The following is a 26,583-nucleotide window of genomic DNA, read 5'->3' on the forward strand; positions in this document are numbered from 1 at the left end:
GCTTCCTGTTACGGAATTGTTTTCACGTTACGCTCACCGTAAAAACTGACCCCGTACTGAACGTGCATGTGTGTGGTGTTTGAGCAAGGAATGTACTCCACTTGCGTACGACCAGCATGCTGCCGTCGATTCCAGATGATCGCGCGCTGTACACCGATTTAACCTGCCTTCCTCGCAGAATTCCACCGCCCTTAGTTTGTCTTCCGTTCTGGGGCACTTCCGGGAATCCCCGGTAATGATAATTAGAGTTCAAATAATTATGTTTTTAGCATTTTCGCCTAATTCGCCTCCCACCTATTTTCTTTACCCATTCTTTTCGGATGCGGGCTTTGTTGAACGAATGTTGAAATCATTTGTATAACGGTTCGCTTACGTGCAGCGGCATGTCCATTTATCATTATTGGACACTACATTTATGCAATAAGTTGAACGCGTGATTTTTCCAACTTCGAAAACAAAGGAAGATTTAATAAATAGAATATTTTATGATTAAGTTAACATTCCGGGAAATTACCTTGCAGTTAGTAATTGTCTGGTATTTTTTTCTTTGATTTATATTATAGAGTTTGACGGTTTCCTAACAACTGTCCCTTTCATTCCCATTCTACCGTTTCAAAAGTCTATTCCAAAAATGGCCAAGTTTTTTGATAATGAGGTTTAGAAGCTGAATTATCTCTTATAACTCCGTCGGTAGTCCCTGGCTCCCCTACCGTCCCATTGAAGGTTCCATGCCGTCCCCGTTACAGTTTCTAGGTCTTACAGTAGAAGGCATATTATGTCGGTAATTGCCGAGCAGTAAGTTAAATACAACTACGAATTGTAGGATCAAAAATTGACTACTAAACTATCTGACCCTCTCCCTGTTCGATCAGTGCCTGATCTTGGCACACAAGATGTCTCCCTTTAACTGAAATATCGATACCTACCCGACCCATCGATATAAATGCAAAAGCACTGTAATACCGCAAAATGTTACCAAAAACATACGGTACGGAACGGTAGGTGAGCCAGGGACTACCGACGGGCCAGGTACCTAGCCTAAAAAACCTGGTGCATCCGTAATTTTCTACACAAGTGTCTCTCACAAATGGTGTACTGGTAGAGGTGCTAAAGTCTTTTGTCAGAGGTGAGGAGTTCGGATCCTGTATGGAAAAATATTTTATTGTGCGAAATAAATTCTGACTTATGCTATATGGTTCCTCGCCAAGACTACGGTTTCGCTCTAGATAAACCCGTGTTCGACTCCCGTTTCCACTTAAATTTAGAAAAATCATGCTTCACGAGCATTTTAAATTGAAGGGTTTATTGGCCTCATCTCATCACAGAAGAAACATTGGTATGTATTCCGGGTTATACGCAAACGTGATCCATTAGAAAACGAATCGATCAATGAAAAACTTCACCAGTTTCCCAGCATATGTATTTTTTAAATTAGCAAGAATTACTCTTCAAACTATCATAACCTGGTCTGGTAGAATCTTTTTTCTTAATCAGAAAAAGCACCTTTCCATAAAAAAAAGGTCCACTTGAATGCGTGTATGTGAAGCTTTTCTGCAGCGCTGCTAATATTTCGATTACAACATTTGTTTGCCAACGATCGCAAACGCTTCGCACGGCAAAACGCGAGCATAATAAACAACTCGCGGCGTTACAAGCACCAGCAACCCCGGGATTGATAAAATACATTTTCACGCAAAGGCAAATGTTGCCCCCGCATCTTCCCCAACCGCACCTACGGCCACCGTTCCTTTCTGAACTTCAAATGCATTGCCATGCCCTTCAAACACACTATGCAGCAGAACAAAATGAAACAACGTGCTGGCCGGAAAAGCTGTACAATCGCAATACGCCAATGCCGAGCCCCTTGCCGCGATTCGCCTGTATCGTCTATCACTATAGTTGTCGGTTCGGTTTTCCAGTGCTGTCCCAGCGGAGAGCGGAGGCCCAACGGTAGTACAAGAGCATCCCCGTTTCGCTTGGAGTTTTCGGTTTTTCACTTTCCGCCGCTGGCGGTGCTACCGGCAATTTTCGCGAAATTACCAATCCTATTCTCATTTCTGTGCACGCTTCAGCTTCGAGGATGTGGCAAAAGATGGTGGAATGTGTTGCGGTCTTGAACGAAGCGAGAACCTTTAATTTTATTTTTCAGTGCACCCTGCTCTATCTTATAGAAATGCTTTCTTTTTTTTTTGCAAACGGGAGGACATGAAAAAGATGATTTTAAATGAAGTTTTAAATTCATTTGCAAAACGATTCTTCACCGTACGAGGCAAACGAAGATGGTATTTTTTCGTTCTTTTTGTTTGCCTTGCCTTGTTATGCCTGAATTTTCCCATTTTGCTCTGCGTCACCACTTTTTTATGTTAATTTAATATCTTTCCCTCTCATTATCGGAAAATTAGCTCCCAGCTCGGTCCTTCTTTTTTTTTAGACTTTCGTCCTTCGTTGTGGATTCTCTTCAACAGTTGATTTGCCATCGCTTCATAACCGGCGGCTAATGAGCAGATGGCTTACAATGTGTGGCGCCTACTTTCGGAGCCTGGCAGAAGACAAAGGCAAAATGCATTTTAATTCGCTCATTAACATTAAACTATTCAATTATACAATTTCAGTAATGATATATGCTAATGGTAAAAAGTTGAATCAAATTGGGAAAGACAGTAGATTATGGGAGGTGCGTTCCATTCCATTCGTTGCAAAAGTGCCACTGTTAAGAGTGAGGAAAATATGGCCACAAGTGGATGGGAATAATTATAGGACTGAATATCGCAGGAAGTGAATCTCTAGATTATTAGTAGAATATCCTTATGAGCAGGACAGAGTATATAAGGAACTGCTTGTTGGACGTAATTACGAAACAAAAGCTGCTGAGGTTTACCATATTTTTTGTTTAACTTTTCTCTAAGGATATTCCCCAAGCTGAATAGATGATTGCTTGCTGCTTGCTCAGTGCATTTGATATTTTATATTGTTCAACATTTCATCAAAGGAATTTCACCTAACCTTATCAAGTTCTCTACTTTCAAATTTATTTTAGGTAACTCCATAAAAATTTTGATTCTTTTTATTGTTTCATTGTGAAGCGATGTTTCTTTCTTAACCCAAACGAAAGTAACAGTTTTGTTTTATGCTAATCCATTTTCATTTCATTCCATTTTCATCGACATGAAAACTCCCTCACAAATGACGGACAATTTCCTACTCAATTTAACGTTCACATTCTAAAATGTCGCCGAGGCCCCTTGAAGCCATTCCGACGACGGAGCAACCAATGCACGGTAAACGACACAGACACATGGAAGATCAATATTCGTTCCAACTTTACGTAGCATTAAAATTTACTATTTAGCCTTGAGCTTTTTTGACAGCACAAAGTTTAGCCGTTTTAGCTTCGACAGCTCCGGCTTTGAAACTTCTTAGCCAAAAGTCCTTACGTCGATTATGCCTAATGCCGGCTCCGGGTAGCTTGCGTCGGAGCTCGACAGCATAAACTTTTCCACACTACACATACGCTCGCTTGAGGGTAAGGCTGACCTTGGAAGGTTCCCTAGTCATTCGGGTTTCGTTTCGGCATTGTTTTTAACGAATGTTTTCTGCAATAGAGAACATGTAGATGAAACTCAGACGAATTGTGCGGTTCAATTTTTTTGTGTGGGTTCTCCAACATTTCCCGGTAATTGCGGATAACCAGGCGGAAAGTTGCTATAGATGCACTGTAGGATAATGTTCCGATAACGGAAAGGTTTGTTTGAAGAAAAGTATGAATTTGTGGAAAAGATAGAAACAAATTAAAATGGCGCTATTATAACTAAGTGGCACGACATCCCCTAGAAAAGGCAATATCTTATATAAAATCAACTTCATTCGTTTCTCTGAACAGAAGAATCTCTTAAACGCGCTCTTTATCTTTTGTCTTTTGGAAACTTTCTTTTTCCAGGCCGGAATATCCTGTTGTGGCGACGGGGGAGCGCCGTCGTAACGGCGGCCAATCTGATCATCACCCGCGACGCCCGGTTCAAGCTGCTCGAGGGCTACAGCTTGCAGATTAAAAACGTGCGCCCGCAGGACGCCGGGGATTACAACTGCCAGATCGGTGACCACGACAACCGGGATCTGGTGCACACGGTCGAGATTCTCGTGCCGCCCTCGGTGCGCTCGAACCCGGAAACTGGCCACGTCACCGTCCGGAAGGGCGGCACAGCTACGCTTGAGTGCAAGGCCTCCGGCAATCCGGTGCCGAGCATCAGCTGGACACGGAAGGTACGTTAGCTGGTCCGTAGGATTCGACGGAAAATCATGTGTTCTTTTCTTCCGGCGTTTGTTCCTGATTTTGGTTTTTCTCTCCATCCCTTTTGTTCTCTTCATCCCCACGGCGTAGGACTCGATACACGGATCGCCACATCTCTCCGAGGGTCCTACCCTGACGCTGGACAACGTCAACCGGCAGGACAGTGGAACGTACCGGTGCTACGCGGACAACGGCATCCGGGAGCCGGTCTTCGTCGACATGCAGCTGATTGTGCTCTGTGAGTAATTGATTCGACCGGCCTTGGATACGGTTGCAGTTCAGCAGCCCATACCAACTCTATTCCGATTGCGCCGGAAGCAATCAGTCACTAACTAGTTTTTTGGAGGCCAGGTACCTGGCCCGTCGGTAACTCCTGGATCCCCTTCCGCCCCATGGAAGGTTTCATGTCGTCCGCGTTACTTTTTCTAGTTCTTTCTGTAGAAGGTCTTTTGTGTCAAATGATGGTAAGCGGGTTAAAATACAAATTCGAATTGTGGAATCAAAAATTAGATGCGAATCTTTCTGGATCTCTTCCTGGTCCAGCTCGAAACCCGGAACACTGTGACGCATGCTATCCCCCACCTTCTGTGTTGCTCGGAAGGATGTATCTCCCTTATCCCGCCTTGTTCGTTCCAATAAACTGACTACGTTGCTACCAAAGTCGGCCAGCGCACGGTTGTTCCCGTTCCCCCTCTTATGCTGCCCCTCTCACGCCCCCTCCCCCTCACTCCTCATTCTCTCTCTCTCTCACGCCGCCCCTCTCTCTATCTCTCTCTATCTCACTCGCTTCCCACCCCTTCTCTCTCTCTCTCTCTCTCTCTCTCTCTCTCTCTCTCTCTCTCTCTCTCTCTCTCTCTCTCTCTCTCTCTCTCTCTCTCTCTCTCTCTCTCTCTCTCTCTCTCTCTCTCTCTCTCTCTCTCTCTCTCTCTCTCTCTCTTTCTCTCTCTCTCTCTTTCTCTTTCATTCCTGCTTCCCCAGTCTATCTGACTTCCTCTCCCTGTTGCTCCTTCTTCTCTGTCATGTCTCTATTTCACTTTTTTTTGGCTTTAAAGCCCAAGGTATATATATATAGAAGGTGACATTACGTCGCTGTGGCAGGTGTGCCATATTTGAGTATTGATATGTTATAAGCTCAAACCTTGTCCAATACTCACTCAAAACTCACAACAATACCAACAGCAGTGTTACGTCAAGTCATGAAATGTCATTTTACTCTGGACGACTTCACTTTCTAATATATACACCCATGGTCTAATGTAATACTCTGGTCAAATACTGTAGAGCATTTTGACAAATCGTCAAAAGAAAAATACAAGAAACCTTTGACAGTCCGGTTTATATTGTTTGCTTTTAGAATGACCGTTGTGTTGGGGAGTATTATTGCGGTTGTGGTAATTGTGTCTGTTTTAAGTAAAATTTTGCATAATTTGAGCGCACACGAAGGCAGATTTGCAAGGATGCTGCTCACTGCCACGGTTATCTGGCCGTTGGCGATCGGGAGTACTACTTCCGGAAGGTGTTGTCTCGGTTTGTTAGGCTACTGAAGTTGACCAAGATCCCGCGATGCATGTTGCTATTGGTCAGGTGTTTGCGTACACGTTGAAGGGTCTTCCAAAGTGCGAAACGGTCAACGGAACAGTAGGCAATGTGGACGACGGAACGTTGTCTTGCTTCTTGATCAAGCTAGTGAAGCAGGAAGCAGGTGAATGAAACCACCTGCAGGCGCAGGCCTGTCTGAAGCAGGCTTGTGCTATCTGGTTGCCGCCGAAAAGTGCAGAAAGTTGCTGCCGATACGCAGTTGTCCCAGATAGGCGTTCTCATCAAGGTATCCGATGAGTAAGGATGGGTCCTCCAGAAAAGGGAAAATTGTCGTCAGTGCTCGTCGTTTTCCCTTTGTTTATAAACAATATTTGACACTTGAGTTTAATCAATATGGTGGACATGAAATCCCCTATTCCATAACCGTAGTCATTCACCGTGTATACACCTTGCCTCCAGCCCTCCTCAAAGGTGTCAAAACTGTTGCATCAAGATGTCAAAATTACGACAAAAAATTAAATCACCTTGCAATAAATAAATAAATAAATAAATAAATAAATATTTACATGAAATAGAAAGTAAAACCGATTGCTATCGTGTTTCTGCTGATTGTTGTTCGCATAAACATTTTTTTTACGGAACGCATCACATCTTTTTGAAAACAAAAAATGTGCTTTTACAAAGATACCTTACAACTCTATACACACCTTGGGCCCACCAATGGATAACCAAATTACTGATTTTATCATAAAGTCTCCTTAAATTTTTGAATGCTCCTTGTACCTTGCGTGGACAAAGTTGTTTTCATAAAATAAACAGCGTTAGGATAGTCGGAGTATCTTTATTTTTCGAAACTAAAAGCATCATTGTATATTCATCAAATCAAAATATGAAAACCCCGCTTCTTCAGTTTATAGTTTGCTAAACTAAAAATCCTGACATTTTTAGAACACATTGATCACAAAAACTATTGATTTTATAATAAAGTTACCTTGAAACATTATATATACCTTGTGCCTTGTCTGAAATTGATATTTGCATCAAATAACCAAGGTTGGGACAGCTGACGTATCTATTATTTTTCGATGAAAAAAGAATCACCATATGATCGATGAGCAAAAATAAAACAAACAGTTTTTTTAAGCACTAAAGGTGCAATAAAAGCATTTTTTATCTATTTTGATAACAAAACATGATGATTTAAAAATTAGGTTACCTTGAAACGATGTACATACCTTGGCCCTGTCAGTGTCTTGAAAAAATATCATTTTCATGAAACTGGCTTACATTACCCTACCTTTACAAAGGAAATCAAAGCAAGCTGTCAATGCAGTTCCAACTTGTTCATTCGTACGTGTGGAGGTTTTGTTTACAAAAGTTTTTTCTAAAATACATTAAAACTTGTGCTTAAGTGAAGATGAAAACTTTATCGTACAAGACACAGAGGTTTTGTGTTATGCTGTAGTGATTTTGCTCTCGATGTTTTGCTGAAAACGATTCAGATAGAGAGTGTTTCCATCGCATGTTTGGTTTGAGCTGTGGCGGGCGCGACGGTCGAAAAACGCATGGTCGAAAAAACGCGTCAAACGAAAAAAAACGCTAAGTAACGCTCAAAACTATTTTAAGTATAAGGATTGTGAAATGATTCGACAAAACACCCGTCGGTATCCAGAGTTTTCGGGCAGCCGGCTCCGTCATTCCGTGCCTGTTCGCTTGCCCCGTGGTTTTATGAAGTTCTGTCATTTTGCTCGAATCTGCAAAGTTGGATCTGAATTCGATTAAAACTAGATCCCTCGATTATGGCCCGTTCAGTAGAATGCCAATACAGCAATAGATCGAGAGCACCATGGATGGAGCACCATTTTTCATTTTAAATTATTCCATAATATGGGTTTGATGTCGATGAGAAACGGTTCACAATCAAGCAAACGGTACACAATCTAATGTTCTTATTAATCAATTTTGTTCAATTATCCTTAAAAAAATCCTTCGTATGTTTTAGCCCGTTTTTACTCATCACACATATTAAAAATTTGATTAACTTAAAAATATCGATATAGGGTAACTGTACCAATAGTGGTGCACTTAGTAATGTAAATACCAATTAGGTGTAATTTATGAGTGTTAAGAACACTATATTCTACATATTTGAATCAATTATGATCGAAACATGACTTTTCTTCTGAAAAACATCGATTTTCACCGTAAACCATACAAAATACATGAAAAAAAGCGTATTTTTCTTCCTAGTCGGTTGCTCCTATTATGGTGGTATGGTTCCTATAGTTGTGGTATCGTGTTCCTATAGTGGTGGTAGTACGAAAAACTTGAATATATTTTGACTATAACTTATTTTTGAAGCATATTTCAAACAGAACGGTAAAATACTCCTTGACCAATGCCTTGTCATTGAAAAAACTGTATTGTTTTACCGAAATATGTCCAATTTTAATTCATAAAAAATGCTCTGAATATTACAGCTAAAGATATAGTATATGCTTTATAGCGTATCCTTCGCCCGCTTTTTTTTTTCTTTCCTCTGCTTCTTCTGCTGAGCCTTCTCTCCAGTTCCGCTTTGTTTATTTTGTAGAAACAGAATAAAATCTCTAAATTTACCTGATTATATTGACCAAAACCGGAATAAAACTAAAATATACTTGTGAAAAAATCTATGGCTACTATAGGAACAACTTGAGTTTTTGTGCCTATAGTGGCACTATAGTAAAAACTATGAAAATATAATAAAAGTATGGTAAAATGCACTAAGTTCGTATAAATTAACTATATTGGGGTATGTCAGAAGCAAAATCATATAGTTTTAATGATTTTGCAGTGATTTATAGCCTTAAGGAAATCATGATATTCGTTATAGATTCTTAAGGAATGCAGCATGTTGGGACAACCTGTTGAGAAAATATGAATTTTGGAGCTTCTATATTACGGAATGAGTTGGTTCATCTTTTTAACACTCCGCAGAAGATCAAAGAACATTTCATAGAAGAACAAATAACTCCATTGTATATATATCGGCGTAGAGCTAGGATTTTATTCCACTACAACCACTATTGGTACTAGCTCCACTATGGGTGCACTTACCCTAGTGTAACCTTAACTTATTCAAATGCACTTCATTATTAACACTTGCACAGATCAGTTGTCCAGCCGACTACTTTTTTGTTGCGAGCTTATAGCTTTAACTTAGATTTCAATTTTGATTTCGATTGACGATTTTGTTCAAACTTCATCGCAACTTCATTTATTGCACATGATAAACTTTGCAAGGCCCTACGATACGGTTATTCCACCCAATGCGGAATCGTTTTAGACAAATGACCTTCCCATTTGATAATTTCGTTATTTTCAAAGATCTTTCATACCCTTAATCGGTTACTTTTTATTATGTTTGTGGACAATATTTTGGCGGTCTTCTCTGGTCTGGTGGTTCAGAATTTTTTTCAATAGTCAAGAAGTAAAATTTAAATTTTGACAAACTTATTTTAAATCTAAATGACGTGATGGAAAGCATTTATATTTTGGTAAATGTTTTGGTTTGACAGATTACAAAAAAATTGTGTTTGAAAAAACTGCCAGCTATTTTAGAGATATAAAAACTTTGCCGCCCGGATACACGCTGAGGTGTATTGAATCCGTGCCGGTTTTCATCCGCTCACATCATTTTGGTGTGCTGTCAACGCAGTCACCTGACACGCACCGCAGACTACTGGATGTAAATAAACATCAAATAGAAAGTAAACAAATTTCACAGGGCGCGTTGCTGTTCGTACGTAAATTCGAATAGGAATGATTAAACAGGGCGGCCAGATACGTAGGAACTAGTGCAAACGCGACGGTCGTAAAGCGTTGCGACATCGTGAATTATGCGGACGTCAAAGTGTTAAACACGACAATGGCGTAAAATTCAAAATGACCTCTGTTTTGATTCTAGTGTAATTGAAAACTCTCATTACCTACTTCAATGCTCACATTTATCTATATAACATGTTTATTTTGTTACGAAAACTCTCTCGCAAGCTATTTGCATTCTAGTAAACCTTCCCAAACTTTCTATAATTTGCTTGAAAACGGTTTCGAACGAGTGAGTTGATCATAATAATTGTATCATGGCCGTACTCATGCTAATCGCATTAGGAGCCTCAAAAGAATCCTTCTCAACTCGAAAGCAGTCAAACCTTGCGGCTCACAGGACGAGCATAAAGAAACAATATACACACATCGTGCCAGTATGCTTAACCGTCCGAACAAAATGGATGTGCTCCTTCTCGGAATCGTCGGTACGAGTGAAATTCCGCACAATGTACGAATAAGGCTGTAGTTTGATAGATTAAACTGGTCACTTTTGATAAATTTTGGGTTTTCCTTTTTCTACCTTTTTCCCGTCTCACGCGCTTTCTCCCTGCCTTGACCGAACGACCCACCGGATCTCCACAGCTCCACCCGAAATCACAGTCGAAAAATCATGGGTCCACGCTGGCGAAGGATACGAGGCCCAGCTCGTCTGCACCGTTCACGGCGATGCTAATCCGGAGGTAAGTCCAGGCTGAAATAAAACAAACTTTCAAAACATACACATTCACTGTTTGGTACTGGTAAAGGTTAAGGGAAAACATTTTAAAACGTATAAATTCCAACAGTATTGTTTCACAGCTGGGTTGTTTGCACGCTGAGAAACTAAACATAAAGAGTTGATTGGTTGATGATCCTAAAAATGGAATTGTTGATGTTTTAGAAATTCGATTATAAAAAATATAATTCGATTATAAAAGTATATCAACACTTAAGAAAATATCGCAACTAAACCATTATTTAACGACAACATTTCAGCTTGTAAACGAGCATACATTGTATAAACAAGTTCTAGTGACTTGAACTTTGAAAAAATATCACTTTTTCAGGTTTTTCGAAACTGATTCTGACAAAACAATCGGTTTCATCCAAACCCGATAGATTTTATTAAGAAAATTCAGTTAGATCAAAAGATTCCATTCGAATAGGAAGGTAAAATAAAAGAGAATCCAATGAAAAAGGAAAAGAACCCTGAGGAAAGTTCCAACGCTGCTGCATAATGCATTCAGAAAAGAGCGTTGAAAAATGGAACCAATAAATCAAGCCATTTTCACTACAACCGGTAATGATGCTTGGAGTAGTTGCTTGCACCATTTTGACTTGGCTAGGGCCAACCGGGAGCCTTGCGTGTACTCTGCAGAATGGTTGAAATACCTCCGAAGAAAGCTTCAACGGCATACATTAGTCTTAACTGCCAGAGTATATGAAAAGCATGGTATAAATTTTTCGTTTACTTTTTATAAATGTTACTGACACGAATGAAAGTAAAACTAACGTATTTTCGCGTTTGTTGTAGCATTCGTAAAAGATAACTTTGCAAAATTGATGAAAATGCACGTCTTGTTGTTCAGCACTATTAAGAATATTAGGCCAAGCTCCATCTCATTCGTAAAGTTATTTTTTGTGGATCTTAATCACTGTTACAAACAAAAGTAAAATCGAATCAGAAACATTCGTCTACCATTCTATACAATGCGGTGTTCAGTTAGTTCATAGAAAGAAATGTCTCCTATATGTGGCTCAATTTCCTCTCCTCTCGATACCAAGAAGCAAACAGAAACCTTTGTTATGTTTAGATCATTAAAATGATCGAGAAACTAACCGGTTCAACTATTCTTCGAAGCAATCAATCGATGGCAAACCCATTTTGATCCAGCGGTTTTTTCCAACTCTATTTTAAAGAAATTTCTTTACCAAAAAGATGAAATGAAACTTCACATTACTGGCCATAACCGATTGTCTGGGATACATTTCAAATCTGGGCTTTTGCCAAAAGATCTTCAAATACATCCACTAACTAAACTGACGCAGTTTTCAGTATCCCCGGATCCGGCGTTTGCTACATGTGTCTGCTGAACTACTCTATTTTCAGGTCATGTGGTATCAGGATTCCTTTTTACTTCATCCCAACGATAGGCGGACGATGGATACACGAGGGGAGAAGCATTATCTAACGATAAGGAACGTCCGATCGTCTGATTTTGGAAATTACAGGTGATTGAATTTGTACAATTGGGCATTGTTGAGCTTTATCATAATTTAATTGAACATAATGTGCTTGTTTACTTTTAATCAGAAGCTACAACTCTGAGCGATATTTATGTCGTATAGCAAACTGTTATCTCTGCAGCTTTAATGAGGAAACACAAATTTTAGCTCACAAACCCGGAACTATCTTTCTCAATTTTAACCGGAACTATCTTTCTCAGCTGTGTGGCGGAAAATTCTCTGGGACGCGCAAAGAAATACATCGAAGTGTCGGGACGGCCTGGACCGGCCCAGTTCCACTCGCCAATGTACAGCAGATATCGGGAAATGTACAACCTAACATGGAGCATTGAATCATTCCCACTGATAGAGGAAATAAGATTACTCTACAGAAAATTAATGGTAAGTAACTCTGGGGCTGTACAGAAAGCTTGCCAGCAATAATTCCCGCTCGCCTTCGCTTCTCCTTGAGTTTCGCTATCGTTTTCATCCCATTCCAATCCTGAGTTCGTACGCTTCCGCATCATGCGGTCGCTAAAGGAACAGGAAAACTTATCTTCGGTTACAAATTTATTCCCCACCATAACTATCAGTAAAACCTTTTCCATAATTCTGGAGCGTCAGGGTTTACTATACACAGCCACATCAGCGCGCCACGGCGTCCATGAAAAACACTCGTTTCTGTTGGAGTTTCTCCTTCTCGATGTAATTTATTATAGTACGGGCAATGATTTTACACTTTCCCATGGAAGCATCATCAAACCGCAACACACCGGGAGGTTGTTTCATGTTTAAGTAATAATTTATACACAGCATCCTTGGGATTCTATTAGCTCCTCCTGAATTAATTCCATGACGATTATCCTGTTTTATAATGAGTCTTTTGCTCAGCTGGAGAAAAACCACTTCCATCTCCATATTGAAGACAACATTAACGAACACTGTTTGAGTGATGTAGTTGGTAAAGATAAATTTATTTCGTCACTTTTAAGCATTCAGCGCGGAATGCGTTATAGGCACACCAGTTTTCTATAGCAAGGGTGGTGAAATGAAAATAATTACACTACAGCTTTTCAAATGAAATATTTGTGATCTTAAAGAATCAAGTCCTTGGCAAGGTTGCAGGTGGCAACTGGGCTTAATTTTAGTAAATATTTCATAATGGAGTCGATGATAAAGCATTTCAATAAACTTAAACAAATCGTCTAGAACATCGTGTCTAGAACACAAAGAGACAGCTACAACTCGTAAGCATTCCTTTTTAAGTTATCCTTTTTCCACCATCATAACTACTAAACACCAGCTTTAGTTCCAGGCAATCCCATTTCATACTCTACCTCATTCGCATAAAAGCATTAAATCCAAACAAAGACATAATTATTCACTGCCTGTTAGTGAGCTGATCTGTTCTTCACTCTACTCTCGCAATTTGTTCCACTCCAATGTACTCTATCAATGACGCCGTCGGTGCCGTGTTGCACAAATTCAGATGAACGAGTCTTATCAACACCCGGGCAGATGGCACGACATCATCCTGAACCCTCCGTCAACTCGATCCGAATCCTATCGGCATATCATGACTTACACCATCAAGGGACTGGATCCGAACTCCGTCTTCGAGACGATCGTGCAGGCGAAAAATCGCTACGGCTGGAATGAGGTGAGTGTTACCTGATCCTTAAACTCAATTTTGGCATGTTCCAATTTGTTTTATGAAATATTGACCGTAACAAGCCATTTTGTTTTGCTTTTTTCAAAGTGTTGTTTATCTTTTGTATGGGACAGCGACGAGAAAACTGACAGCTAGTGTCGTTTCGGTCCTTCCAATCATAATAACCTCAAATGTTTATTCAGTAGTTTGTAGGAGCATATAGGAGCATGGATAGTTTATAAATTAAGTACTTTGGCATGTTTTTTGAGCCAAATGGGACCTAAACGGCTATTGTAACTTATACCAAGGATATCGATATGTTTTGCCACACAAAGTTGTTACGGGGCTAGAACTAGCGGTCAATTGGCTAAGATCTATAATACTGACAGAGATAAACAAGTGCAAAATAAAGGAACTAAATAAAGGGAAAAGAAATTGATTTTTATAACAGTCGACGAACGAGGAATAGGTCGAAAACTAAGAATGAATCCTTACAAAGAATTCCAAAACTGGAGAATTGCTTTGGGAACAGGAACACTTTACTAGGTTGAACTACTTTTAAAAAGCCTATCTTTCAAAATGTGTACATGATGATGGAACTGTGTACATGATGATGGAAATGAAGCATGTTGTTACGTTAAAAGAAATCAGATAAAATGTTTAGTTCGTCGATTAGTCTAAAAGCGATCTATTCGAGTCATAATGTAGGCAGATTATGTGGTAGCAACCTGATTTGATACCAGATATTGACCATTTGTCCCTAACAGTCATACACACTGAATGGACCGTCAAGCTAAAGCTTTAAGTTCAATGGCAGCTGGAAGGACTTAAACTATGCAGTTTAGCAAAAATATCGTGAAAAAATGGGTGATTTACAATCTGTAACATATACCTGTTATTCAAAAAATCATCTTACTATGTGACCACAGCCTCCAGTAGGACAACGATCGTGCGGTACTGGTGTCGTATAATGTGCTCAAGTCACCCAAAGCACTTCCCCAGATCATTCCATGGCATATTTAGGGTGTTGATCAAAGCACCAGTGAAAAAACGACGAACAAAATACAATGAGAACTGAAATCCGCGATGCAGGGTACTTGGAATAGTATAACGTCTTTGAAGGCCAAAAATTAGTGGAATCGATGCCAAAACTGTTGCAGGCAGTACTGGGTCCTAACGGTAGTCATACAAAGCACTAACTAAATGAGTTTTTTTTCAATTTGATTCCAATTTGGCCCTTAGATTATGAAGTTCATAGATCTGTACGCTCAATTTTGCGATGATTAAAAAGGCCCTTTTTCACTTATTATTTTACTGTAAAAAATGCAGACTAGTTATTTAAACAAAAAGTGTATATTTGTGTTGGCTGATAAACTTACTATCGAACTAAACTTAAATTATTAAATAAGGTCAATGTTTGCGCGCGTAATAGAAAAAAAATCCTGTGCTCGTTTGGTTGCACGCTCAATATTATGGCTGACTGTACTTAGTTTGATTTTTTGAATGTTCGTGTTTGTGGCACCATGATAGTTAAATATGGCCAAATATCACACTACAATAAGATTATGCAAAAAGTTAACATATTGCGTCGTTGTCTAAGCGAATATAGCATTAAATCAGTGTAAACAACTTAGGCAGCAACGAGCGAAAAAATATTGAAAACATCCCATTCGATTGCCTACCGAGGATTCTACAACACACTATCAGTTAATTACATCGTAAATAGACCATTTGAATTGCATCCCATTAGGGAGGCAAAAATGAACCTAAATTGCACCGTCAATTTAATCGGTTTGATGTGTGTCCTTATTCACCCGGCCCAGTGTAAGCAAACTATCGTCCACAAACCGACAAGCACCCACCAGGCACACAGTGATCCAATATTAATTCGCAAAGGTAGAATAAAAGAACCCTTGACCGGTAATGATAACCAGAAATAGTGAGAAGGATTGGAATAAAAACCAAATGATACGCAGAACAATTTCCTGCCATAAATGGTAAATAAATTATAATAAAAAGTTCATCATGCTCTCCAGGCACAATCAGCTCATCTACTCCGTTCTCATCTAGCCACATTAGGCTTGAAATAATTTACATAACATTTTTAATTACCTCATCCAGCACAAATGTAAATTATCAACACGACTCCATACTGGAACGCATGCACCAAAAAAGGTAAAGAGAGCGCACGGTTGAGAGAAAGATAGCAGGGGTGCCACTTTTTCGTGCCAGTTCGGAACGCTATTTTGCAACAATTTCCATCCGATAGGCTGATTAAAATTAATTGCACAGCCACGTTGCGACTAACGAGATTTTGTGGCACGACTGCAACGCGTTTCAGGTTGTATGTGTGCTTTCGGAGCGGTGGTAGGTAGAAACAATGAGCAATGAGTGTTGAGGAGAAAATACTTGACATGAAAAGCAAACGTTGATCGGAAATTAACAAACAAACAAAAAATTATAAACAACGAGTGTCCATCGTACAAAATAGGCCAAAATATTCGGACGTTTCATTTTCAATTTCGCTCATTTCATTTACGCGCTTTTGACCCGCTTTCTATCCGATTATACTGTTATAGAGACAAAATGGCTCCTCCGTAACTTTCCCCGTAGGGAAAGCGCAGGAAAAGCGTATCATGTGTACCTTGATCGAAACAATGACTTGGTTTAATTACTCACGTAAAGCGTTGGCCAGATGTGAGACTCCGACATTTCATTTAATTCTATTATAACCATTTTCCGGGACGAATTTTCCTATTTTCTCGCCTTAATGAGATCGATTCGGTCGCATCTGTATACGAATAATCGAATGTTAATTTCGATTCAATTTTTGTTTCTCCACCATCCTAGGTTAGCGACATTTTCCAGTTTTACACGCTCAGCACCGATATGCCGAACGAGGACGTGGAGCAGACGCTCGGTTCGACGGCGTACGGGAACAACTACCGGGCACTCAGTGGCAGCGGCACACTCGGGGACAGTTTGGTCCTGACGGCATTTCTCCTGAGCTTAGTAACGACCGTGCGGCGGCTGACGAGAATGTAAAGAGCTCGACTGTAATAATTAATTAGACGCCATGTGCCCATGTTTAGTTTCTACCTTCTCATCCTATGAACACAGTGTGTTTGATTGTATTTTTTAACTCATTGCTAAAAGAGAAGACCACCTTTAACAGTTTAGAGAAAGAAAACGAATACGAAACACAAAAAGAACGGACATGTAAACCATCCAACAATATACCTGCCTCCTGCCCCTACTGGAGAATATAATGGAAGTACTCTTCTTACATACTTCATTGTAACGCTACAGGTCGTTCTCCATTATCTAGGTAGAATGAGTAGATAAGCGATTTGAAAGCAACAGAAAAGTCAGTTTAATCGGTCAGTGGAAGGACGGAAATAACGAACAACGTTGTCTACCAATGGAATGGGTAATTTTTGTAGCAAAACATAAGAAAAATTTCGTGGAAGTTACTGTGAAAGTAAATACTTAAGTAAGAGTGTAAGTAATTTAAGATGATATAGAAAGTACTCGCCGTCAGGCGACGAACAGATAAGAAACTGCAAATGAATAAAAAAGGTGGAAAAAATATACCATAGTTGACGCCAAAGAAGAGGCAGCAAAATGCTGTAAGAAGATACATTATTTACCCCGTTCTTTGCCACTCGCGCTCACTCCTTCTTTGCTGATGACAGATGCAGATAAGTCTTGTCTCTAATTTCAGTGGGAGAAAACGTAACAGGAAGTAGTTGCTTAACAGAGGAAAACTTATTGTAATGCTAAGACTTATTATTTTATAATGTTCGCGTAACGTTGTACATTCAGTTACAGCAGAAGCTATTTATCTATTTGATTTCCCGATTCCAATACAGATTATAAAGTAAGATCCTTATTGGTTTATTTTTAATTGCCTGCTAGCTTCTTGAGAATCCGCGCTCAGCAAAGACGTTATTTTATAAAAATTGTAACTTATTATTTTGGAATGTGTCCATATGTTTTTAACAATAAAATCTTGCTGAACAAAATTCTTTTCAAATTCATTTTTGTGTATTTCTGTCGAAGGTTTAAATATTGGTGAGTACAAGCTGTCTCAGTAGTAGCTGAACCCTCATACTCAGAACATTTTTATTCTTGTACTGTAAGTTCATTGAAATCTAGAAGTTAATAAGGTATATCAATTTTTTTCCTTTAACCTCAGTATAATTTCGTGTCTGTTATGAAGTGATTGGTTTTCAGACAGGATTTGTGATGTCCTCTTTTCATCCAATTACGAATACATCAAACCAATTCGATTCAAATAAAAAATCGAAGTTAAATGAAACCGGAGGCAGATCACTGATCCAGTATAACAATCAAGACAGTTAACGCCGACATCTTGACCAGCTCGGGAACAAATCGTTCATATTGACATCTACCACGGTTGATTGTAAAAAAAAACATTGAAACGCCACCAAATGATGCTACAGTTTTACAAACCATTCAAATACCAGACCATCTTTCCTCCATATACTCAATGACCTCAGAAGGGAAGATTCTCTTGAGGTTCAAAAAATAGCGCACCCTGTACCGCGGATTTCAGCTCTTGTATCCTGCCGGCAGTACAACAAAAAGAAAAAAAGTAAGGTAGAAGAAGAGAACACATCTCCCAAGTCCAATCAGTCAAACACTAATGGATGGTTTTTCGCTTTTCGGCTCGTGGCAAATGGCAGAAACGTAAACACCATTCAGCATCAGCTAAATGAGTTAAGTAAAAATGGGGCATTGGTAAAAGGAAATTCACCCATTTCAACATGTGTTTCGAATCCGTTCGTTCCAGTCATTTTTTTGTTCTATTTTACTTTTCCGTCCTACCGTTTTCCATTCCATGTTTTCATCCTCTCTGTCACTTGTCACTTTTCTGGAGGTTTCGGGACGCCATGTTTGAACGAAGTACTACTTTCTGCTACCGGAAAAAATACTTTCTGCTATAGTATTGCTCAAATTCACTCCACTCCTGCCTCCATCCACGAGCTCGCGTTAGCTCGTTAAGGATATGAAACTTATGAAAACGCAGGCCAGAAAAATGGCGCTTCACGCCGGTTGGCTTCGGAAGTGCACCTTTGCAGAGCCACGCGCCAAATGAATTGCAAACTACATACAAAACCGACTCTGTCAATTCTCACCCCGGTAGAAAACCGTGCGCGCGAACGAGCGTACGGATTTTAAATTAAACGTCAATGCTAGGCCAGCTGCCATTGGCAGTTCCTCTGTGAGAAGTGATTTTCGCTTTGGCCCGTTCCTATCGAGCCCCAAATACTTCAGTGCACCGGTCGGGATATATGGAGGAGGAAAGGAGAAGGAAGGTTCCACCAGCGCTTTCCGCGGAATGCATAAACATGCCCCGTGTCAATAGCAGATGTGCAAAATGCAGCGAGAGAAATGGGGGCCAACTGGGATGTTTACCCATGAATGGGTATTCCGCCATTTAACCATTTGTATTTTTATGTTTCCACTTTTCCGCTGGATGGTGGCTCCGGGTTGGCATAATTATGCTTCTTGTGCTTCATTTTTTTGCAATCTACATAAAGGAAACTGAAGCCGTGCTGTGCGCGTTCGCTTATGAAGCTGAAACGTACACTTCACGAAAAGTGCAGCAAATAAAAGTGCAATGCTTTCATCGACATTTGAGAAACCTGTTTTCACTCCCACAAAGCCCTTATTATGATTTACCATCTGCAATAAGCGTTGCTCTCATTCGTATATTTTGTTAAATAACTAGAAAGATCAACAATGTATACAGACAAATAGAACTCGTGAATGTTGGTAAATCAAAACGTAAACGACAAGATTATTTGTTTCACAGAATTTGTTTCGAAAACAACATTGATATTTGAAGGAGATTGCTTTTTACAGCCTTTTACGATGGATACATCAGTTATTATTCGTAAGTAAGCTTAAACGCGTTGATCACCTTTGTGAACTCCGTTATCGAAACTTGAAACCGGGAAATGACATATTGCAATCCTTCATAGCATCTGTGACCTTTGTTAATGATTCTATACTCTCGAATATGCCATGATTCATGATCATGACAACGACACCGTTCCGGTGACGACGCTCGAGTATCCATTCCGGACATGCAAACCAAGTTTGAAGGAGCTGTATTCCATCCAATGACATGATCCCACCCTTCTCGACGTGCGGATAGGATAGCAGCTTCTGACAGCCGCGTTGTAAACGAAATCAACTTGCGATCGATATACATTTAGCACAGTTTACTTTATTTCTTATTTTCTTAGCCCACCCCCTGCCCAGCGTCCTGAACCCGTCATCTCATCATCGGAAAGAAGTTATCTTAAAGCCAATATACGCCGATAGATTATGTTTGCACGGGAGATACGGTTCTCCTTTTCCTCTACAAGCGTGTAACGACAACAGTTGAGGATGGTTCCGGAAGGGCATAAAGGAATAAGGATACGAAAACAACCGAAATCATCCGCTCGGTGATGGCGGCGACTGATGTCTGCCGATATTTGTATACAACGATCGGTATTTCGATGAATTTTCACTCTCCTTCTCTCCCTAGGAGCACGATAGGAAATAACAAACCAGCGAGAATGACGATAATGGCATGGGAAACATCGCATACCCACCTCAAATAGACACACACACAAGCAACAAGCGCCGTTCCGACCGCCTGCGGAGGGATTTGGTTGAAAGGGTATTTAAAAAGCATCCTCCGGCGGGACTTTGAAGGAGGCGATAAAACAGAAAAAACGGATACGTACAAAAAAAATCTTAGGGCAAGAAGATACATTTTCGTATCCTTTCGCCGGTAAAACCCCGACCGCGAACGCTTCGCAATCGTCATAGCACCGATGTTATTTACCCTATTTCGCGGAAGCACCAGGAGGAAAAACTCTCCGAACCATCCACTATCATCAAAAGCCGTCAGCTTCCGTATGTTTGCTCCAGACGGACCGCTTTTCCTTCGGCCATCGTTATCTGAGAGGGGCGATTGTCAATAGTTGTCTTCATTGTTGTGGAAAAGTTACCCATAAATGGAGGAAAAATAAATTAATCTGTTATTGGAAAATATTTGACGTTACATGAGTGTTTATCAGATTGACAATCCTATTTATGGATGAGTGAATCGGAATTTTTAGATTTACTAGCAATTTCCAAGATCAATCAAGTTTTCATTCGTATGTGTCTTTTCTGTCAAACCTTACAAATGTTGTTTTATTTACGTAATAAAATTATATAAGGAAACTATGCATATGAGGTAAAAACTAATATATTGCATACTTTCCTTCTTGATTCTATTGCACATGTAAAGGCATATGTTCCCCAAGAAGATGCACGCAAAATGTAGGACTTTGCTTATAAGTGCCAAGGAAAACTTTTGCTACACGCAAAAACTTTCACACTGCAACATATTTAATTATAAGACCTCACAGCTCACACACTCTTTGAAAAGTTGATGCTGATGCTATGCATTAAATTATGCTACTGAAGGACGTCTGTGAGCGCTTTTCTAAATAAACGAGCCGCAATGGTCTGCAGGCTTTTGGTGAGTTGGAAAACCAAAACGCACCAGTGGCAATTGTAGTGTCCTAACGATCATTATTTGCTAGTCATTCCTATCTCCCACCAACACAAACCACTAACGAGCAGTGGTTCCTCATCAACCAATTTGATGCAGCTAAAGGTCGAAGGCAGAGCACATTTGAAGAATTACAGCGAATGCCGGAAGAAAGGAAGTACAATCAACGCGAGGAAGAATTGCATAGAAATCACAAACATCCTCCATGCTGGCGAAAGGTGCATTGCAAAAACTTGCAACCATCCATCCTTCCACAACAAGTCATGAAACAATTACAATCAATTGGTAATTTTAAATTCTAGTAACAGCAACTACATTTCCATCCATTCTTTTGTGTCACAATGGTAATAAATGCGCTTTGCTGCACGGATGGACAAAGAATACAAGGAACCAACCGTCGATGGAAAAGCGGAAATGGACCCATCATGTTTCGACAGTGCAGTTTTGCAATAAGCCAGCGCCTACTCCACGCCGTCCGTGCAACGTGGTGTATGCTAACGAACAGCATTTTAGTGGCCCAAGAAAAAATGCAAATTATTCAATTAACTCTTAATTGCTCTTTGGAGTATGGCTTTGAAGCCATACCTTTTTTCTTCTCGCGTTGTAAACCGTTTGCTGCCTTTGTGGTGCCTTTTTTTTATCCCAAGGATTTGGGTCATTTAGCTTTTTCCGGGAGATTTTCCCTGATTGCATATTTGTGCTTGCACCTTTTCCTCAATATCAAGCAGATTTGAATGCACTTTATTTATCTATTTTTTCCTCCACCTATAGCTATTCAAACAATCGATTGACGCCCCGTATTGTCCGATAAGAGGGGCAAACAAAATCACCCAACGTTGAAATTTCGTGGTTTTATTACTTCCCTTCCTGAAAAACGAACGGAAAAACGGATATATTTTTCATCCACCAACCAGTTCATCCTATCATTCTCCTTTCACTTGGAGCTGGTTACAAATAAATGAATATAAATATACTACACCTATGGTACGTTGCAAACCTGGAGGCCATCTTGCCATGTGGAGCTGTGATGGGTTTAATTTTGTCTTCGTCGTTTTCTCTTTAGCCTCAGTCCATAAAAGTCACAACGTACAGGCTGCAGATGTATCGAAAGGTGTTTGTGTGTGTGTACTACGGTCTTCAGAGAAACCGAAAACTGCAATAAATTTTTAATTTTCCCAACTTGTGCTGTTAGCTTCGTGTTCTTTTTACTCTCACCCTGTCGAGTGCGGAATTCACTAACTGTATATTGGAGGTTCATCTGTTCGTTGTTTGAACAAGGTCTAGTAACATTGAGTTTTTAATTTAAGTTTTATTTAAAAGTCAAGTCCCTGTAATGGTAGTGAAAAAAATATCAGTGTTGGATGAGGACTCAGTGGTGTTATTCAGAAGAGGATATATTTCCAACGATTATTTTTATTCAAACTATTTTTTCCCATTTTAGAACCAAAATTTTTCCTGATGTGAACGTATCAAATTTGCGGAAAGTGCTGCGGAAAAAATGGCGTGATCTGTTTTCCACCAGTTTATTACGGCACAGGTACGTGTCTGTTTCGAATCTAACATGTCTTCTTAACTTGCAAGTTCCTTCGGATCGAAACCACCACCCTCTGCAATCGATACACACAAAAAAAATACCCCATACATGTTCACAGAGCCGTGTGAAATACAGATAACGAGTACGGACGACTAAAGTGGTAATCATTTTGGTAAAAATGTTTCTATTCGACTCAAAATTGACAAGCCACCGTTTTTGGCGTGTATGTAACTGGTTTTTAATATTCATTTCGCGAGGGAAAGCTTGAAATTTTATTTCATCATATTTAGCCACGATAGGAGTGTGTTTCGTTTGAGAGGATTTCTTTTCTGTATTTTTGTTTTCTCTGTACTAAATACATTTCCCACAATATTCCTTTTGCCGACATGAAATCATTAAATTCGTTGAATGATACTTTCGTTTAGCGCCCTTTCAGATAATTAAGCAAGGGGGAAGGTTGTTCTCGTGCGCACCGAGAACATTGGAGAAACATTACATAAATAAAAAAGTCCCAAAAAAAAGCCCGGTAAGGGAAAATCCGAACATAAATTGAATGAAAGCAGAGATTGATTACTTTAGATAATGAGACGCCATTTTCTTTTTCATTTACTGTAACGAATCGGACCGTCCTTTCCTGAAACCCGTCAGTAGTTGTTCTTCTTACGCACCGACCGAATAGTTCCGTCGGCAGTCATTCGTTGCCCTCGGATACTTCCGCTGTTCCTTCGCTCGCAATCGAAGAGGAGCTTTAGCTTGTCCCGATCCCTGTTATTTTCACCCTTGGCTTTATTTGGGCTCATTTAATTATCAAATCCGACGCATCCGACTCGTAGCACTGAAGATCCACCTCCATTCACCCTTCCATTCATCCGTCCATCGGATCGCCGATAACCGACGCACGAGTGTGCCAACGGGCCAGGAAAAGATTTCGAACGAATTCCGATAGGGTTTTCGTTGGAGCGGTACGATAAAATGAATCGCAGATCCGTCTGGTATTACACAAGCGGTCCATGACAGACCACCGAGAATTAGCACGTCAAATTGTCCAGTGAAACATTCATTTCCGCTCTATTGCACCGTTTTCCAATTAAAAAACCAAACACGATCTGCCACGGGGCGGTATTCAGCCTTGGTTCTGATTATTTTGCACTCCTTCTTAATCCTATTATTACCGGCAGCAGTACTAAGCTGCAGTAGGATGGAGGAAATTAATTTTGACATTTTTGATGAAGTCATCGTGTCAATGTGGCATTGGAGGATGGATGGCAGATGGACGCAACTGGCTGATTGCTCTGGATCAGTACTCATCATGTTTTCATTCCACTGGATTAAAAAAAATTCCTGAAAGTTAAACTGTCTATGTCCTTTTAAACCGACTTCCCTGTTATCTAGCAATAAGATTTGGCAATCATTAAAAGTAAAAAAAGGTCTGCTTTTGAAAAGGAGCAGCAAAGCTAATTTATTGATTTTTTATTATAAATGAAACAGTTTCAAGGCTAATCCATAGGTCCAATAATTTTAAGGGTTAGAAAACCACTGATCAATAAAAAGAAAATTGAAGCAGTTTTGTAATTTTTGTTTTAATATTTCCGTAAAAAACTACACTTCTGATGTCTATGGTCATGAAATTGATACCCATATAACCTTGCTTGCATTTGTATGCGATCCTAAAATGTGTTCCTATCCGAAGGGCTGAATTTGAAGCAACTCATCGAACGAAAAGCAAACCCTAAATATATATATTACAAAACAGCTCCAAGTCAATACCATACCGGTTCTTATCCTTCTCTCAAGCCCCAGCACTGTGGAAGACATGCACTGCATCCAGTTCTGCCCAGCTTTTCCTCGCTTTTCCGATTCTTCAGGACAAGTGCCCCACATTCATTTTTTTTGGCCACATTCCTTCATGTGAGAATGCCAAATATTTGCCCAGAGCTCGAGAAGGATCACCCTAGGCCGGTTTCTTCCACTTCCCACGCTGGAGCACTCTTCTAACACGATCCGGTTCACTCTATTCTCCCCGAAGTTCTCAAAGCCAAAGTGACCTCCTCGAACAAAAACCTCCCCTGGTGCAAAACCAGGACAGACCCAAATTGAATCCAATGGATCGAAAAATAAACCCTGCGACCAGTATCGGGCGAGAGTCTTAGGTTTCCCGGTTCTCCTCCGGAAGTGTTCGTACCCGACGTTTAACAAACCTCCTCCTTAAGTTCTCTTGTTGGAATTCGGGGGAATTTTGGTAGATTTACTAGCAGTGTTTACATAAACATGAAGCATGTGTTGTTGCGGGCTGTTCATGTGCGTGAGGTTATTTGCATTTTCGCTGGTATGCACAACGCCGAGAGTTTTTGAAACCTGAGAATCGAGAATGGAAAGCATAACCACCCGTCCACGCGCCTCTATTAGGTGGAAGAAGCCATTCGTTTTCTTTCGAGCGATGCAGATAAAGAAAAACCAACACTTCCTGTTTCGCGCTTACCACCAGCTTACTAAGGAATGGCATATCGAACCATGCACCATATTGTACCCCAATGGAGAGTGGCCAGCTCAATATGTGGAAAAACTTTATGTATCGTAACGAGAGTGAATCCTACGAAGATCAGCGCTCGATAGAAGGCCGAGGGTGGGCCGGAAAATTTTTTAATATTTTCTTTTGCAGCAAAATAAAAATCCGTCTTAACAAAATTCGCTATTGCAAAACGTGTATTTTCCTCAGCTTTCTCAGACATTTGAAGCCCTGGAACATCGATGGCGTTCGCTGGTTCTCGAAATAAGAGGTTGGACTGAAATATACCATCTCTTTCAGTATGTCAAAGTTTGTTTGATCATCGTTTTTTCGATGTGTTTCCTTTTCCTACCCGATCATGATCAGCCGGTAAAAGTTTTGCTTGCCTGGGAATGCAAAGTCGGTTTTCAAGTGGGAGACCTCGGCTAACGAAAACATGTTCGCTTTATCGCCGTCAAGGCTACAGACACTTTTCAAACGACCACGACTTGACCTAATTAATAACTGTGACAGGACACAATTAGTGATTTCATATCTCCGGTCGAACGAAACCTTAAACTCAGGATCAGGACTAAATAATGTAGGATAAGTTCTGCTATCATGTTCATGCTCTATCTGAAGTCGACAAATTCCTGGAAAAGTTCTTCATTGAGGTCATGCAGAGTGAACATTGGATCAAGGGAGCTTTGTCAAGCTATCCTAGGATTTTGAGGTTTGTTTTAGCCTTCACTTATCCAATTTAATCTTACTCCAATTAATTGTCATTGCGAACTAGCTACACTTTGTGTTGTAACGATAATAAGAGTTTGTATTGTGTAAATCAACCTCTCCCTGAATAATTACCAACTTACAGCATTATATTAACAATCGTTAAGTTACGAATAAAGTCAGCTCAGCTTTATCAGAAAGTTTCAACATATCGTACTGATTTCAATAAGATTGCAATAGATTCGCTTAACCCCAAACATTTTTAATGAATTTTACTATTTGTAATAGATCCTATCATGCATCGTTTGTAAACAACATAATGGCGCATTCTTCGCATTATATACGTGTGTGTTTGTTGACCCTGTTATCACCCCACGATTTTTCCGATTGGAAATGCTGTCATATGCGACACTTTGCTTCAGGAGGCACGGTTTTAACAAAATCTCTTTCAAAAGTTCAATTTTAGTAGGCCGTTGTAAAAAACAACGTGTGCAACAGTTTTCCCGCGGGGTCGACACAACCTAAAACGCTCGCTAACGTGTATGATAGCTGTTCGGGATACGCTTACCTCAAAATGTGTATGTACTAAAATGGCTGGGTGTCCAATTTCTGTTGACTCTGCACATTTAAACTACATCCCTTTTCCCATAATTAGCGTGCATACATCACATCTACACACACACCGCGTGGTCACGTTGGA

General features: G+C 40.0%; 1 protein-coding gene across 1 annotated transcript in view; it reads left to right on the forward strand.

The window, feature by feature from the left end:
- LOC131272090 (protein amalgam-like) overlaps positions 1 to 17,492 on the forward strand; it is a 58,124-nt gene extending 40,632 nt beyond the window's left edge. Inside the window, exons 3-9 of the mRNA XM_058273708.1 lie at positions 3,938 to 4,260; positions 4,379 to 4,526; positions 10,277 to 10,374; positions 11,784 to 11,905; positions 12,121 to 12,301; positions 13,389 to 13,559; positions 16,401 to 17,492. Coding sequence (XP_058129691.1) covers positions 3,938 to 4,260; positions 4,379 to 4,526; positions 10,277 to 10,374; positions 11,784 to 11,905; positions 12,121 to 12,301; positions 13,389 to 13,559; positions 16,401 to 16,595 — 1,238 coding nt within the window. The 3' untranslated portion in view covers positions 16,596 to 17,492. The remainder of the gene's footprint in view (positions 1 to 3,937; positions 4,261 to 4,378; positions 4,527 to 10,276; positions 10,375 to 11,783; positions 11,906 to 12,120; positions 12,302 to 13,388; positions 13,560 to 16,400) is intronic.
- Positions 17,493 to 26,583: the final 9,091 nt, after the last annotated feature.

The sequence above is a fragment of the Anopheles coustani genome, chromosome 3 (assembly GCF_943734705.1).
Source record: "Anopheles coustani chromosome 3, idAnoCousDA_361_x.2, whole genome shotgun sequence".
Classification (NCBI taxonomy): domain Eukaryota; kingdom Metazoa; phylum Arthropoda; class Insecta; order Diptera; family Culicidae; genus Anopheles; species Anopheles coustani.